The sequence below is a fragment of the Pongo pygmaeus genome, chromosome 15 (genome assembly GCF_028885625.2).
Source record: "Pongo pygmaeus isolate AG05252 chromosome 15, NHGRI_mPonPyg2-v2.0_pri, whole genome shotgun sequence".
In the NCBI taxonomy this organism is placed as follows: Eukaryota; Metazoa; Chordata; class Mammalia; order Primates; family Hominidae; genus Pongo; species Pongo pygmaeus.
Genome location: NC_072388.2, coordinates 28,980,906 through 28,999,074, shown reverse-complemented (window position 1 = coordinate 28,999,074; position 18,169 = coordinate 28,980,906). Strand labels below are relative to the sequence as shown.

General features: G+C 33.8%; 1 protein-coding gene across 3 annotated transcripts in view; it reads right to left on the bottom strand.

Annotated features, from left to right (window-relative positions):
- The window catches only part of SCFD1 (sec1 family domain containing 1), a 105,672-nt gene that overhangs the window by 17,335 nt on the left and 70,168 nt on the right, over positions 1–18,169 (bottom strand). For all 3 annotated transcript variants that reach the window (XM_063651498.1, XM_054448284.2, XM_054448286.2), the window contains 5 exons: positions 16,687–16,757; positions 14,571–14,650; positions 11,096–11,158; positions 8,932–9,007; positions 1,414–1,467 (listed from right to left, as the gene is read on the bottom strand). In XM_063651498.1, the coding sequence (XP_063507568.1) occupies positions 1,414–1,467; positions 8,932–9,007; positions 11,096–11,158; positions 14,571–14,650; positions 16,687–16,757 (344 nt within the window). The remainder of the gene's footprint in view (positions 1–1,413; positions 1,468–8,931; positions 9,008–11,095; positions 11,159–14,570; positions 14,651–16,686; positions 16,758–18,169) is intronic.

Here is an 18,169-nt window from a genome sequence, read left to right as displayed (position 1 = left end):
GCTCAAGTGATCCTCCCACCTCAGCCTCCTGAACAGCTGGGACTACGGGTGCGTATCACCACACCAGGCTAATTTTTTGTATTTTTTGTAGAGACGGGGTTTCACCACGTGGCCTAGGCTGGTCTCAAACTCCTGAGCTCAAGTGATCCGCCAGCCTCGGCCACCTAAAGTGCTGAGATTACAGGCATAAGCAAACATGCCTGGAAAATATCAAAATTTCTTAACCCCCTGTGTATTTGGCACCTGTCTAAAGTTTTGCATTTACTTATATTTTTAATCTTTATAGTTGCCTGGCATAGTATCTTCTGGAAGTTTATTGCCTATTAGGAAGCAGTATTCTCTAAGTCAATTAGTCATAAATGTATACCTCTCTTAGGCTTTTCAGGAAGAACCCTTTCTTCATGTATTCTAGGATGTAGTGACAAAGTCTATTATTATTTCATTGTATACCACTTAATCTGTATTGATTCCCAGACGGAAGAATCCAATCCTTTTTAGTTTATCATTATAAATGATTCTCCCATTCCTTTCATAATATTAACTGCCCTTTTGAGATGTTTTATTACACTGTATCTTTGTTTTCACACTAGTGAATTTTAAAATTTGTTAGTTTCTTGTTATTACAGTCATGTTCTGACAATTACAAAAAAGGTCACACTCATCTGAAGATACTGTTCTCACTCTTTCTTAGGATTGGAATCCTAAGCCTCACTGCCAAGTCTACAGGGACTTAGATCAACTCAAACCAGGGTTTTGATGTGGGCAGGATCATGCTGCCTGTTTGATTCCAGATTCTTGTGGTAATAACCACCTTTTGGTTGCGACAACAGGATGGGATGTTTTATGAAACAGATTGTGATGATTTTTACATTCCTTTCTTGAATTACAAACAGCTTAGAAACCCATTCTTTAAGTTAATGCTAACAGTATTGACCCATTTGTCTGTTCACCCAATGATTTCATTGTCAATTTACTTCTTCAGCCCAAAAGAATTTAGTGCCCTGTAAACGTATGTACTTAACATTTTTACTATGCACTTCTTTCCTAATTTAACTTTTATAAAATTAAATTGGTTTGGTACTCTACACTATATCAACAGATGCTCACTGGTTCTTTTTTCATTTACAGAAATTTGTTCCTTAGGATATATTTTACATTTAATTATACATATAGGATATAATCTGCATGACATTTGAATGAGAGCTGGCCAGAATGGGTATGGCAGCTGAGAAAACCAATTCCCAGAATCTGTGATAATGGCTAAAAAAGGCTTCTTGAGAACATGGACTCTTCCTTTCCCTCATGTATTCTGCTGTGATTAAGCTCACAAGAAAATCTGATTTTATCCTCTTTCAATACTAGTCAGTTTGACACATTCGGGAATTTACACAAAGTATGTTATATGGTACTCACAGGGTTTGACTTCATTTCCATAAGATTGTCCAAAATACGAGTAACAGGTAGATTCTGTGGAAAAGTATTTTGTTAAATATTAGAATATTAAACCAAAGTTCTTCTCTATTAAAACAACCTGATCATTCTACAGTTAAGTATGCTTATCTTTCAATTAAACACATTCTAAGATTAAGTAGTCTGTGAATGGTAAAGGTGATGTCAAAGATGTAAATACTCTTGGCACTACTCAAGTTTCCACAGGAAAATATAATTCTAAGTAAAATGCTTCTTTAAATGTGTAGGTGTATTCAGGTTTTAGTACAAATACATGTTTGGGCTTTTTACTTTGTTGGGTGTTTGCTTTTAATACTAGTAACTGCAAGCTTTTGTTTTGATCAAACAAGAATCCCGTTTTTTATTTTTATTTTTTTGAGATGGAGCCTTGCTGTCGCCCAGGTTGGAGTGCAGTGGCGCAATCTCAGCTCACTACAGCCTCTGCCTCCCGGGTTCAAGTGATCCTCCTGCCTCAGCCTCCCAAGTAGCTGGGAATACAGGCTCGTGCCACCATGCCCGGCTAATTTTTATATTTTTAGTAGAGATAGGGTTTCGCCATGTTGGCCAGGCTGGTCTCAAACTCCTGACCTTAGGTGATCAGCTTCCCAAAGTGCTGGGATTACAGGCGTGAGCCACCATGCCTGGCCAGAATCCCACTGTATTTTTTTCATTTCCTCTCTGTGGATTATAAAAGTTTTCTTTAAAAAATAAAGTAACTTTTAAAGTTCATGAAAATGTATGAGATTAAATGACGTAAGAGTTCGTTCATTTCTAATAAAAAGGTATTTTTTGTACTTTGGAAAATGGGGATATGGATACACGAACAACTTTATTGATCATTTTTATTTTGCCTGGGATAAGTTCCAAGTTTTCAATGTTGCACTGCATCATCTTACAGAACAGATTCCACTTTGAACATGAAATGTACAACACAGGTGCTGGCAAAAGGTTGTCTCCTGACTTGTTTACAGGCTGTGGCATAAGAAATACTGTTACATTTCAGTCTGACAAGTTTTATTGTTTTGAACATAAGTCAAATTTAGAAAATTCAGTGAGTGACTATTATGTCTATTCAAAGTGCATACCTAATAAAGTGTTATTCTGTTCATTTTCAACTGTTATTTCCTTTGTGAATTGTACAGGATGTTCTGAAGAGAAGTCTTGTATCTATTGTACTTTATGTATTTCAGAGACTTCACAACAAAAACATTCAATCTGATTGTTTACAGATCAGATAAAAATCTATAGATAACACATTACTATTATATAAGGATTTTCCATTTTCTTAGATCATAAAACATTTTATTGTTATTAAAATGGACTGTCACTAAGGATACTGCTGCCTTCCCTAGACTGGTAAAGTAAAAACCTTTTAAGATCGTCTCAGGCAAGTAAAATTAAAATTAAAGCTATTTCATTTGTGTTGGCTAGGTACTTTCAAATATAAATACAAGCATCAAATGTTCAAGCTGTCTGAATATACTTCTGAATACTATTCAGATTTTTTTTTTAAAAAAGGTGGCTCAAAATTTTACCTTTTAAGTTTTGTTTCAAATAAAATTGAGTCTGTTCATTTAAGAGTGAGTCTAAACCAGTTTCTCTGAAGAGTAACTGGGTGCAGATTTAAATGTGCTTTAAATAAAGATTTTAAAATGCTTTATCCAAAGGAGAAAACTGTAGTTAGGAATTCCAAGTAATACCAACAAAAGATAATGAAGTACTTTGCAACATAACAAGAATAAATAATTAAAAAATTCTGGAACAAAAGAACATTGTAAATTGTTTTGTAAAATTTTACTAAAATTGACAACTTTATATCAGTTTCTCTGTTTACACTGAATTCTGTGTTTATCTTCCTGCATTGTCCTCTTAGATCTATACAATGGAGGAAAATTTAGAAAAGATTATATATAATGATAAACCATAAGGGTCATATTATTTTTATTATATTTGTGAAAATAATTGGAAGTTTGAATATTCATACCAATATTCCATGATAAATCTTTACTTAATATAAAATGAGATTTTCCTAAGGATACAATTAAATTTTACTTTGTGTTTTATAGTTCTGCTATATCTGAAGACAAGTCTGCCAAATAGGTCATTAAGTAACGAGAAAAATTTCTTTCCAGCAAAATTGTTCAAAAATTAAAGAGCCCAGAGACAACTCTTTCTTATGTTTTTGTCTGGTTTTTACAACCAAATAACACACCAAAATCATCTACCACTCTCATACAATACAATATTCACATACTCCCATACAATACAATATTCACATACTCCCATACATTAATGGAAGCTTCAAGTACAGAGAATGATTTTAAAAAATACATAATGTCTTTAAAATGTAGGAAAGAGTACTTCAGGAAACAACTTTTGAGATCTGTCACCAGCTAATGCTCTAGCCAGCCTCCATTCTTTGCCTAAAGGCCTGAATTGACTTAATCATTTAAAAAAATCAATTATATATTTAGAATAATTTACATACCAGGTTAATCAAGTTTTACTGGTTAAAAAAACCAGATTTTAGCAGCTAACATACTAGCACATGGAAAACATCAGAACAAAACCATACAATTATTCTTTGCTCAACAAATAGTGTGTTACTTATGTGTCTTTAGAAACATAAAAAGTCTGTGTGCTTCAGTAAAAGGGGTATAAATAAAATTTTATCAAATGAAAAACTCCATTGTTGTAAGAATTCCCAAGCACATTTTTTGTTCTTAGAAACCGTTGTTTAGAAATAAAACGGAAAACATTATTGTATAGTTAGCAACTAAATTTTTATTAGAAAGCCATTATAGATATAGATTTGAGAGACAGAGTCCTATACACAGGAATATCCTAAATTGAAGTTCTTCAAATTTCAAATACATGAACTAGAGACTTTATCTGAAAAAAATATAGTGAGAAATCTATTTCCAAAAATTCTAATTCATTTTATGACTTTAGTTGTGTTTTATGATTTTAGTCACCAGAAAAGCTTAGGTAAAAACAATGTTAACTTTATTTCTCATGGTGTATTACAAAATAAAATAAAATATGCACAGAAACTTAAAAAAAAAGACAACTAAGAAATATAATATAGTTCCATAACCAAAATAGGGAAGTTTTTTTTTTTCCTTTGAGTTCTCTTAAAATTAGCCACTTGTTGACCTATATTGACAACTGATTTATGGTGACTATTTGTAACTTTTCCCTTGCAGCCCTGGGCTTCGGATGATACTCTGATGTCGAAGCTGGCAGTGGAGATGGGACAAGAATTGCTACTGCCTTGATTATCAGAACCCTGGAGAATGAAAAAGCCCTATGTGGACCTCCTGTAAGAGGACGCTTATCTTGAAGGCAGTTATCAGCCAAGTAAAGAATTAGATGGCATGTGTGGACACTGGAAACACTGGAGATGAGAGATGTATCAATGATAGAAGGGTGGAAAGTTGCCAGTGAAGTGAAGCTAGGAGGAGAGGAAATAAGATGGGCTGTCTCTTTCCAAAATTTAAAATTATAAACCAGACTGCGATCTACAGAGTGTATCTAATACCCTTATCTTACAGATGAGTTTACAAAATCATCTCGTGTTCATGGCAATAAAATAAAGAAAACGAGATTATGTGAACTCACTAAGACACATCCATCCCTCTATCACCCAGCTTCCACAATTATTAACTCGTGGCAAATCTTATTTCACCTGTACTATCATCTACTACCCATTCCCCTATGTTGTTTTAAAGTAAGTCTCCAATATACAATCATTTTAGCCATAAATATTTCAGTACACATATCCAAAATATAAAAACTCTTAAAAACCCCGAAACACTATTACCAGTCCTAAAATAATAATTTAATAATTATTAAATAATTTATATTTATAAGTTATAATATTACCTAATTAACAGTGATTTATTCTCTTCAGATTCACTGAGGTATGACTGACAAATAAGCTGTATATATTTTGGGTGTACAACATGATGTTTTGATATATGTATTTGTTATGAAACAATTACTACACAACTTGATATCTAGTCACTGTTGTATAAATTATCATCCATCTCCCAGGCTCACGTGATCCTCCCACCTCAGCCTCCCAAGCATGTGCCACCATGCCCAGCTAATTTTTTTGTATTTTTTGTAGAGATGGACTTTTACCATGTTGCCCAGGCTGGTCTTGAATGCCTGGGCTCAAGCAATCTGCCTGCCTTGGCCTCCCAATGTATTGGGGTTACAGGCGTGAGCCACTGTGCCCGACATATAAAATCATGTCTTATAGTTTTCTTGTTCAAATCATAATCTTAAGGGCCAGACATTGCAACTGTGTATTTTAAGTCTTTTTTTAATCTATGGATTTTCACTGCTTGTAATTTATGTGTTGTTAATTCATTTTTAAAGGAGGGATTATTTTTGCACACAGGCCAAAGAAAGTAAAACAGAAATCTAAAGTTATGCAACTGTATGCTACATTATTCATCTTCACATTCTTGTACAATTATCCTCACACAAATAGATTCCAAATCTGTGAATAACATTCAATTGGTTTTATGTGATAGTTGATACTTGTGATGCACAAAACTTATGCTGCCCATAAAATTAAAAAGCTCTTAAAAGTGACCTAGAAAACTGGATGTAGCTAATCCTATTCTAATTTATTTATAGTTTAAACTGTTTATTCAGATAAAAAGATCCAAAACAATATTTAGAGATTTAAGAGGCATAAATTACTCATAATATTCCAAGAGTGAAACAGAACTGATCTTCAGCAGTGTCTTCTTTGATACCTCTTACCTCTCTGTTCCCAAACTGCCCAAGACCTCCCACCACAGTATCTCTAAATTTTAGAATATAAGGGTAATAGAGCTTTAACATGGATTTCTCTGAGTTTACATATTTCTAGAGACTCTTTACTCGAGGATAATTTGGTAATATTTATTAAGAACAATTAGAAATGTCTACACTCTTGATTCTAGATTTCAATCCTAGCAATTTGTCATGTGAGCAGAAGTAACCAGAGATGAAGATGTACCCAGAAAAAACTAACATTTAAAGCTTAGGTAATCCGAGTATTTGTCTTGCAGTACCATCTATTTTTTCTCTTTTTAAAGAGCAACAACAAAAAAAAGACTAAATTGAACTATACTGTATGACTATTACTTTTACTTGATGATAATATAAAATGAACAATTCCTACCCCCTGTCAATGCCTATTTCTCTAATTCTGAACTTTTTTTTTTTTTTTTTTAATGGCATAGCTCTTCTGGTAGTGGTGGCAAAAATATACAGATGGGGTGACCACTGATCATTTCAAATTTTACTTTTGTAAGTGAGAAACTGCCTATGTCAAAGTGGTATGTTATTTGCAATATTAAAAAAACAGAGATATAAGATCATAAAGAATTGTTTCTATATCTTATGCACTCCAAATAAAATAAACTTTTGTGTTAGCACAATAAAGTATTTAAGAATTGACCAATTTAGATGTCTTTTACAGGTATCATAGGGGATATATACCATGTGACTCTGAGATAATAAGTTCAGAAACAAAGCAAAACAAACCATGATTATTCTAAAGGTTAAAGTCTGTAATTTCTAAATACTATGAGTTATATGTTATAAGAAATACTTTGTTTAGGGAAATCTTACTATTGGGATTTACTTCTAACAGTGATATGTGAAGAAAAATATGTAATTCTCCTTAAAAATAAACTACATATGGTTATGTAATAGCCAGTCTATGTAGAAAAGGCAGACATTACCGTAGAAGTTGGTGGTCCCCCTTTGTCTCATGAAACAAAATCATTTTGTCCACAGTTGACGATAAATAAGAACCAGGCCCAGGCTAAGCCGTAAAGATGTGCCCAAACTTCCTATTGTGCCTTTTCACATATAGTCTAAGAGGATGAAGATAAGCTGATTCTGGACAGTACTATGAACGAGTAAGAAAAAGTAGGTTAAGTATTTGGTGGTAGCTCCTTACCAGGAGGTAGAATGAGAGGGATTGACAATAATTTCTAAAAGGGATAATGAGGCCAGGCACAGTGGCTCATACCTGTAATCCCAGCACTTGAGAGGCTGAGGTTGGAAGATCACTTGAGCCCAGGAGTTCAAGACCTGCCTGGGCGACATAGTGAAACCCCATCTCTACAAAATATGCAAAGATTAGCCAGGTGTGGTGGTGCGTGCCTGTAGTCCCAGCTAGCATCATTGCACTCCAGCCTGGGCAAGAGAGCCTGACCTTGTCTCAGAAAAAAAGAAAAAGAAAAAAATAACTTATTAAACCACAAAAAAAGATTACATATATAAAATACCACAAGTAAACATTATAAGAAAGAAAAATGTGGAGGAAAGAAAAGATCTTGTTTTTTTCTGAATACAGATAAATAAACAATATTCAGATCTGAATAACTGATTCTTTTGATTTGGCCTTTAAAACCCTTCTCACTGCAAACTGAGTTTCTGTGTAAAATATTATCTCAGTTTTGCCTTAAAATATTCCAGTAAAAGTAAATAAAAAACACAAATGGGATAGATGAAACAAGAATGGATATTGACTTAATTGAAGGATTCAGGAGTTTGATAATGCATATTTGAAAATTTCCACAATTAAAAGTAAAAAACAAATCTTTTGAAAAGACACCAAATTAATAAGGACTGAAGCAGAATATCTATATATTAGAATAGAAAAATCACAGAAACAAAAAAGTCATTTAAAAGTGTCCTATATACAAAATGAAGGACTAAAAGAAAGAAAATGCGAAATCAAGGTACAATTTTATTATCCCCAAATACAAATTCTATTTAAAATATTTTGTTGAGTCCAATTTACATAGGACTTTAGATATTAAGTTCATTAGCTTATTAATATTCTCTGATTATACGTTAAAAGAAATGATATTCATTATGTAACAGTTCACTATTCTAAATAGGTTAGGTTCATTCTTTCAATTAACGTACTTTCAACAACCTGATGGTAAAGACAAATCAAAATGTAATTAAAGTCCAAATCCAAATGAACAATTTTTTTTTTAAAAGTATAAAATTACAGAGCTCTGAGCTACACATGTAAAAAATACCCTCAGAGTCTTAAATACACTAATGAAGAACTCCTTGATTTCTAACTCAGGAACAGAAAACCAAATACCGCATGGGAGCTCAACAATGAGAACGCATGGACACAGGGAGAGGAACAACACACATCGGGGCCTGTGGGAGGCCCGGAGAGCAATAGGGAAGCGAGCTAATGGATGCTGGGCTTAATACCTAGGTGATGGGTTGATCTGTGCAGCAAACCACCAAGGCACACATTTACCTATGTAACAAACCAGCACACCCTGCACATGTACCCCAGAACTCAAAAAAAAAAGGAACTCCTTGATTTTATGATTCCTATTTATTACTTGAATAAATCCAGGAGTTGCTTTACCTGAGGAGTTAGCCTGTCAACATTTATGTTTAAAAGTTACCAGTATGTTTTCTAACAAGTGTACTTACTTGCTGTTTCAAAACCAGGTTCTTCACTCCTTCCATCACAAACTGTGATCCTGTATTCATGACTCGTGATAAGAGACTAGGTGGGGGCAAAAGAGAAGGACCATTCTAAGTACAAAGTGCCTCTCCAATCTGTTATAGATAAAATAATTACCTGATTACACACCACATGCTGATGCTCGCTGTACCTACCACCTTTGTTTTCACTAAACAGAAGGGTCTTGAGAATTTCTGCTGCCATGGGTATCACTGCTGCAATTTTATTTAACAATAAAATAGTAATTAAAATACTCTGATTAGTCAATAATTATTAAAAAATAAAAAAGAGCTGCCCTCAAAATAAACATCTTAATTTCCTAGTCTTAGCTATATTTTTTTTTGTGAGTTATAATTTGAAGAGAATTCCTTGCCTTCCTGATTGTCTAATGGTAAAAAAAAACCAATTTAAAGCTAGTAACTTGGACAACTTGCTTTAGGAGTTCAAACCACATGAACATATTGAAAATATATAGGCCAGTAAGTATTATAAGTCAAACATTACTGTGTTCTCTTTTATCAGCAGCTGGATCCAATCCTACATTGTATATTGTCTCTCCTCTCTACACATAAAATCTATCATAAAAAAATGTGAAACAGAATAGACTTAGCGAATTTTGCCTCAACTCTGAGAATGTTGTCTACATTTTAAACAACAACAAAAAAACACCAATAAGTGACTTGCCATACTGGGTTTATATCTGTGGTTCAAACAGTCTCTCACATGGAATTAAAAGATGTTTTGTGGGACAGAATAGTAATCCTGCATTAAAATCTCAGAAGGCTAGGGACAGCTTTCAGATCACCCAAGAGTTTCTTATAACATATTTATCAAAATCCCAACTGCAAAATCACAAGAACCCTAACAGGCTAATGTTCAATAAGATTTTTAAGGGATGAAACTGAAAAGTCTATTTTATTAAATACATGGAAGTAATTTTCCAAAAATATTTTCCTTTTCCTCGTCTTGCCTTACTCCCCTCTGAAATGAAGAGATGGACAGGATGGAAATCTTTTCATTAACAGAAGCAAGAGAAAGTAATCCTTGTTGGAATGAATGGCTCTGGGGCGATTCTTGTCACCAGGCAACTCGGGGGGGGCGTGTGCTAACCTGTGCAGCACTGTCTGAAGGTGAGGCCAGCTGGATGCCTTTTGCCAAGTACTTATAAGCCTGAGTGCTTTTGTTTTTGGAAATTGTTTCATTAAAACCAGTTACTCGGTGTGGGGCTAGGATAAACCTGTTTTCCTCTGGCTTCCTGCTTTTGTTTTAGCTCTAAAAAGTAAGCTAGGAATTGGAAACTGAATGGTACCAAAAACAGTAGTCAGAATTACCTTGTTCAGTTTCTCTGAAAATCACACATACTCCACTGGGGTCTCTGGAGTAAGATGTCATACCTAGCTCTGAGGACTTCCTATCATTTAGCACTGCTTGAATCTATCCTGAAGCTAGGCCTAGCTTCAAGTCTATATAAGTTATCAACATTGATACTAAAATAGTTTTAACCTTCAAATGTTTTCTGAAAATGAAAAATATGTTATAATAACAAACAAGCATATGAATAAAAACCATTTAGAAGACAATATTTGTTGTAGAAAATTTGGAAAATAAAGAAAAGTACCCAAAAGAAAGAAACCCCTTGGAATTACCCACTACTAACATTTAGGTGTATATCATTTCAGCTATGCAATTAAATGTATGTATGTGTATACTCATCCACACAGATACACACAGATGGATAAATGGATAAATAGGGATGATACTATAAAAAATGTTATCTAAGTTTCAGCTCATACCATGTAAAAGACATTAACTTACATTTTACAGTGAGAATTTGAATGTGCCCAACACTAAAAAATGATAAATGTTTGAGGTGATATGCTAATTACTCTGATTAGATAATTACACATGGTATGTATTAGCACACTGTACCCCAAACATATGTACAATTATTACATGTCAATGAAAAATAAAAAATAGAAAAAAAACAGGAGAACTTCAGCCATCTAAATGTCACCAAAGGTATGGTGACATTTTCCGCATTCAAAGTATCAGACATTGTGTTTTTAAGGCATGAAAGTCTAAGTAAGGTTTTGAGTACAAAGATGCAACAGAATTATTAAAAATACTTACCCCATTGGTTTAGTGGTAGTGCTGCCATAGCTGGCAGGAGCTGAGGCCATCTTGGTAAAAGCCCTATGAAAGAAGGAAGTTGTACTTAAAAGCTAATTATTAGAACTAACTCTGGGTGTCACGGTATTAAAATATCTATTGACTAACTCTAACTTCTATGATGCAGACATTTTCTGAAAAGAGAATTTTTCAACTAATATAACTACACTACAATTAGTACTAAAACACTGAATTATTATTTTTTGAGACAAGATCTCACTCTGTCACCCAGGCTGGAATGCAGTGGTGCCATCATGGCTCACTGCAGCCTTGACCTCCCAGGCTCAAGTGATCCTCCCAACTTGGCCTCCCAAAGTGCTGGGATTACAGGTGTGAGCCACTGTGCCCAGCCTGAAATTCTTAAAAAAGCACAAATGCATTAGTTTTCCAAACTTCCTATTTTTCTTCATTTCTATCTGATCATTTAAATAAAAAGAACTGATGTAGAGACTTGATGGCTTAAAAGAACAACCATGAAATAATTTAGTCTTTTTATTGTTCCCTACATTCTATGCTCCCTTGTTTCCAGGTACATGCCTTTGCTCATGCTGTCCTTTAGGGAGTATAAATTCACTACCCTCTTCAATAGAAACTGTACATTTCCTTTTAAGACTAAGTTCAAAACCACTTTCTTTGTTAACACTTCTAACTCTACCACTCAGTGATTTTTCCCTTTAGTTATATTATATACCACAGACTTTTACACTTAATTGCATACAGTTGTGTATTTTCAACTCTTTCTAAATGTCCAGAACCTCTGTAACTAAACAATACGATTGATGAAGGATGGGCAGAAAGATGGCATTTAGATGTGCCTTAAAAAATATTTTTATTCTGAGAGTATTTTCACTGTAGAGAATCCAGAAAATATAAAATGCTCCCAGAAGAATCCTACCACTTTGAGGTAACCCCTGTTAAGATGTTGGTGTATAGTCTTCTAATCTTAGGACATATGCCTATTTAACATATATGATTTAAAAACCAAAATTAGCATCATATTGTATACACTGTTTTATAACACATTTTAGTGGCACACCATAAACATTTTATGCCCATCAATATTCTTTCGTAATTTTAATTAAATTAAATTTTAATTTTAAATGCTTTGTAACTGGGAAAAAAAGAGTACCTAAAGAAAATTTTATAAGGGAAAAAAATGTAAATCACTAAGATGTGGTAGTAGAAATGCTAAAAATATTCAATTTCAATCTTGACAAAATGTGCCAACAATATCCTTAGAGAAATCCCAAACAAAAATTTCAGTCTTGTTCAGAAAGGATGATGTGAATCAGCAGTGGATTAGAATTTCTGCATTAACAACAACAATAAAAAAATAGTTTTTCACTAGAAACAATATCTAAACAACAAAGAAGGGTTAAATAAATAACAGTATATTTATCTGATTTAATATTAGGCAAACAGTAAATACTTCCATGAACTGGCATGATGAAAGTTATTAAGAACTAGAATACAAAACTGTATCTCTAAAAATGATTTCCCAGTTTTAAAAAATATCTGGCTGGGTGCAGTGGTGCACACCTGTAGTCCTAGCTACTAAGGAGGCTGAAATGGAAGGATCATGAGCCCAGGAGTGTGAGGTTACAGTGAGCTATGATTGTATCACTGCACTCCAGCCTGAGTGACAGAGCAAGACCTTGTCTCTAGAAAAAAAATCTGTCATATGTATAAACAATGAAAGAATATACACTAATGTTTACTTGTAGTGCAGACATGGTGCTACAAGGAGAAAATTCCACATTGACCTCTTGTCAGGTTGCAGTCCAAATGCACAACTTAAGAATATTGGTAAAATTACCTTTAGGCTATGCATATGAGACAATAATCGATTTTTTGTTTAGACTTGGGTCCCATCCCCAAGATATCTCATTATATATATATATGCAAATATTCCAAAATCTGAAAAAATCAAAAATCCAAAACACTTCTGGTTCCAAGCATTTTGGATAAGGGGGATTCAACCTGTATTATAAAAATTGGGAAAGACAGTTTTCAGTTTTCCTTTTAAACAAAGGTTTGTTGTGTATTTTTTTTTCTTATTACAAGAACACAGACAAAAGTAAGTTTCAAAAGTCAAAAGTATAGATAATAAAAAGCACTCATATCTCAGCACTCAAGAGATAACTACTGTTAACAACTTGGTATAATTCTCTTGCTATGCTTTTTTTTTATATAATGGTGATCAGAAAGCCTATTTAATCCTTTAGTCTTAAAAAATTAATTATTTTAAAAACTATTTTGAAGGTAACAGTTTCTGTAGAAAATTTGAAAAATAAAGAAAAGCACCCAAAAGGAAAAAAAATTCTACTATTTGGAATTATCTACTATTAACATTTAATTGTATGCCATTTCAACTCTGTAATTACATGTTTTTATGTGCATGCTTATATGAACACACAACATATGGATAAAAAATGGATAAACAGGGATCATAACTGTAAAAAATGTCATTTAAGTTTTGGCTCAAATGTGACTACCTACTAGATGCTTTCCCTGATCTCCTAAGCAAATTTAGCTATCACCCCCAGCAGGTTAAAATCTTACCACTTAGTTTTATTTCTTATGTTATTTAACATGGTTTAACATTATTCTGTTCATTTATTTGCTTATTTGTTAATTGTTTCCTCAACACAAATGTGAATTCTCTGACAGTTGGGGCCTTGTTTATCATGCTCACTATTAGGAAATATTTATTAAACAAATCAATGAAGAGTGTTATAATTTTTTTTTTTTTTTACTTTACAATATAACATGAGCATTTCTCAATGTCATTAAGTAGGCCTTCTGATTTTTAATGACTTGACTGTATTTATCTTGCAGAAACACCACAATTCACTTACTAATACTACTGCTAGACATTTAGGTTGTTTTTAAAAATTTCATTATTACAATTCTGTCTAAAATCTTAGTTCCAATTACTTCTTTGGGATAAATCCTTAAGAGAAGTACTAGGTCAGAGCTATTTTTAAAGAACTCTTTATACCATCCAGAAAAATTTTGACAATTTATATTCCTAATAGCAGAGTATAAAATGCACAAATGAATTTTCCTGTATCCTTGGCATGGTATTTTCTAAATGTCTGCATTATGTTAATTCGCATTTCTTTGATTACTAGTCAAATTAAAATTTCCTCTTAATGACTTGGAGACATTTGACTCCAGACATTTCAGTCTTTGACTTTCTCACCTTATCAGTAAAGAAACTATAAAGCTTGCCCAGGAAAGAAAAGCATCACTATTTTATGTAATTTTAAGTTGTAAACAGGGTGGGCCAGATAAGGAAATATTTATGCCACTGGATATATAAAACCACCAAGGCATTGTTCACTTTTCTTATTAGCATTCCCATTTTCTTGGGAATGAAGCCTCAATTGTACTGTTTTAAATGACAGGAATTAAAGAAGAAAATAAAACTTACTTCCACTGTTTGATATATTGTAAAGGATTAAGGTTGCATCCTGCATCAGTTAAAGCTTTTTTATATTGCTCCAAATCAGCCTGAAATAAGAAAAAGAACTATATGACAAAAAATTTTACTTTCAAGAAAGATGTTATTTGTTGCCATTTGATTAATTAAAAAGTAAGACCAAAGGCATGAGTTTAAATTCTTGGCACCCAAGTAGAGTGGAGTCACATCTTATATGAGTACACAAGTGAGCACCCAAGACAAGAAAATCACATATAATGAAAATTACCTTTAAGAGGCTCCCAAATCACCTATAAAATTACAGTATTTTAAAATTTCTCAGCAAGTCCAACAAAGTTATTTTTTCCTTTACTGCTTGGATAGACTGCTTTTCTTTGGGACACGCACTAAATGAATGATTTGGTTTGACCAAGAATATTTCTAAACCAGAAACACAAGGGGAATGACACCAACTGAGGGGAGCTGCAGGTTTCGGTTTCTCATCTCATTTTCATTCTAGGGGTCCAGATTCATTAACTGGTCAACGGTGCCCCGCACTTTTAAATTTTTTTTTTTCACTCTTCCTTACTCATTTTCTGATAAGTCTGGCTGAATTTGTGTAACTTAAAGGAGCCTATCTTAATGATCACTTAAATTTATGAAAAGACATAATCCTTACCAAAAGTAAATAAAAATAATGTGGTTAAATTAAGGGAACACTGAATTAAGTTTTAAAATCACATATTCTTAAGAAAAATATTTTAATTAGGCTATTAGAATCCCCTGAGATATATAGGTAAACCCCTGTTGATGAGAGATACTTTTTTTTTTGAGATGGAGTTCCACTCTTATTATCCAGGCTGGAGTGCAGTGGAGCAATCTTGGTTCACTGCAACCTCTGCCTTCCAGGTTCAAGGCATTCTCCTGCCTCAGCCTCGCGAGTAGCTGCGATTACAGGTGTGCACCACCATGCCCAGCTAATTTTTGTATTTTTAGTAGAGATGGGGTTTCACCATGTTGGCCAGGCTGGTCTCAAACTCCTGACCTCAGGTGATCTTCCCACCTTGGACTGAAAGAGATACTTATAAAAAGAAAACCACACTTTCTTAAAAAATTAGAAGTGAAGCTTTGTGTTCCCAGGGTAAAGTAGAATGGCTGAGAGCAAACATCAGGTTTAGTTTTGCTGTCTTAATATGCTGAAGATTTTTGACCAACAGAAACCCTATCAATTTACCAGATACTAAAAAAAAAAAAAAAAATTGCTACCAGCAAAGGAATGGAGCTTAGAACAGCCACATTCTAAATGTCCTATTGAGGTTCTTATGCTTCTTGCTCATCCAATAAAAGTATATAGTTAACATTAAAGTCAACAGTCTAACCCAGAAGAAGTCTGATACCAAAATCACCACTTTCTTTTATAGAATAGACAATGTATTTTCTACATTGGACATTAGTTTTAAAACAATCTTAAAATAAGGTCAACCTTTCAAAAAGTATAGCAAATCTGATTAACTTAGTTTAGAATAGTTATTTTCCAAAAATAAGAATGTTGGCCACTTAAATTCAGTTTACATTCCAACAACTTAAAAGCAGTCAGATGTTTCACGGGTAGTTTCCCCTGGTAACAATAAAAGTTGCTATAAAATACAGCAGTACATAGAAGCAGCCTTAACAAATTGTTTTTCTTTTATTTATTTTCTTTTATTTTATTTGAGATGGAGTACTGCTCTGTCGCCCAGGCTAGAGTGCAGTGGCGTGATCTTGGCTCACTGCAACCTCTGCCTCCCAGGTTCAAGAGATTCTCCTGCCTCAGCCTCCCCAGTAGCTGGGATTACAGGCGCACACCACCACACTTGGCTAATTTTTGTATTTTTAGTAGAGATGGGGTTTTGTCATGTTGCCCAGACTGGTCTCAAACTCCTGAGCTCAAAGTGATCTGCCTGCCTCGGCCTCCCAAAGTGTTGGGATTACAGGTGTGAGTCACCACGCCCGGCCATTTTTCTTTTAAAGAAAGGAATGAAGGAGATATTTAGCCACAGTGATTTTTACTTCTATTTTAAAAATCTGAATTGTAGTAGTCTACAAACAAGCATTCCCCTTCCTCCCAATAACTGAATAAAGGACATACCTCAGAAGGTGCTTGCTGTGTGCTTATATAATAGATAAGAAACAACCTCATTTTATCTTCTGGAGTTCCTGCTGCATAAGGGAAAAGAGGTTAAAAAAATATTTTCCTAATTGTAGTTATTAGGTATTATAGTCAACACAAGTATGTTACATTTCAAGGCATATATAAATGTGACAAAACAAAACATGGCTCTTGATTTAACTGAGTTAAGGTAACAGGCATATAATTATAACCATGTAAAATACAAATACGGAAAAGATTAAATGAGGTGGGATTAGAAGGCTGTGATTATGAGAGCATCTCTATTGTATCTTCCAAATTGTGCGTAATGTTGAGATTTCCCTTTTAGATATAAACTCACGATGAAAAGAAAGGATATAAGCAGGGTAATCATACAATTCTAAAACAGGATACTTTTGAGGTGGCAAAAGGGGTGCCAGTAACAATTACATAAGGACAACTGGTATGAAAGTGGGACTATCCTGGGAAACCAGATGTATGCTCACCCTAGGAATTGGGTTATGAAACTTTGCTGGCTAAACAAAATCATCTAGCTGAGCCTAAAGCCATACTTCTCAAATTGGGGGGCCCCTAAATACACATGTTTCTGAAGGCTTTTATATTGCTATAAGAATGGGAAAACCATATATTTTTATTAAAAAATTGTTATATCACATAGAATATATTTGCCTCAAATTTTAAGACAAAACATAAGACTTCAAAGTAATGTCTTGCTTGCAGTGCTCTGAGTTACTACTCTTAGTACCCAAAGCCCAAGACTGTCCAGAGAAACTCATTTATTGTCTGTTCTTCTATCATGTGCACTTTGGTGGAAAGGTGATAAAGCATTGTTCTCGACAAATAACAATATTCAGTCTCACTTTAAAGTGTATCCTAAGATGCAAGAACTCAGAATTGTTGTATTTTATTATAGAATAAAAACTAGCTGATTTTCTTCAAAACATAATGACTGATAAGACACTTATTTTTTATATGATTTGGAACACTAACACTCATTCTCTAATTATCCGTACTCCCTGAATATGACAAAGAATGGTAAAATAAAGATAATGGTAAGTTCTCTAAAGTTCTCATGTTTACAAATAAATATTGTATTTGGGGCATTTGGAATATTAGGTTATAAGACTCCAGGTCCTGTTAAATCCTAGGACAATACTGATATTTTTGTTTTAACAGGTAATTAGCCTGATTCAGTACAGGCTAATGTTCCTATCAGCCTTCCGTAGGTTATTCTTCCATCATTGATTCTATTTTCAAAACTTCTTGAAGTGCTACTGGGATCTGTCCCATCAACCAGTGGTCAGTCTGGGGACTGGGAGGTAGTCTTCTAGCTCTTCCCCTCTCAGTCTTTGAAATGCTGTTTAGGATCAGCTTCATAGATGTGCAGTTCAGGGGTGAACCCAGGAATTCATGAACAACTTTATGAGGTTACTTTCCTGAGCTCCTTCCTCTCCACAATCTC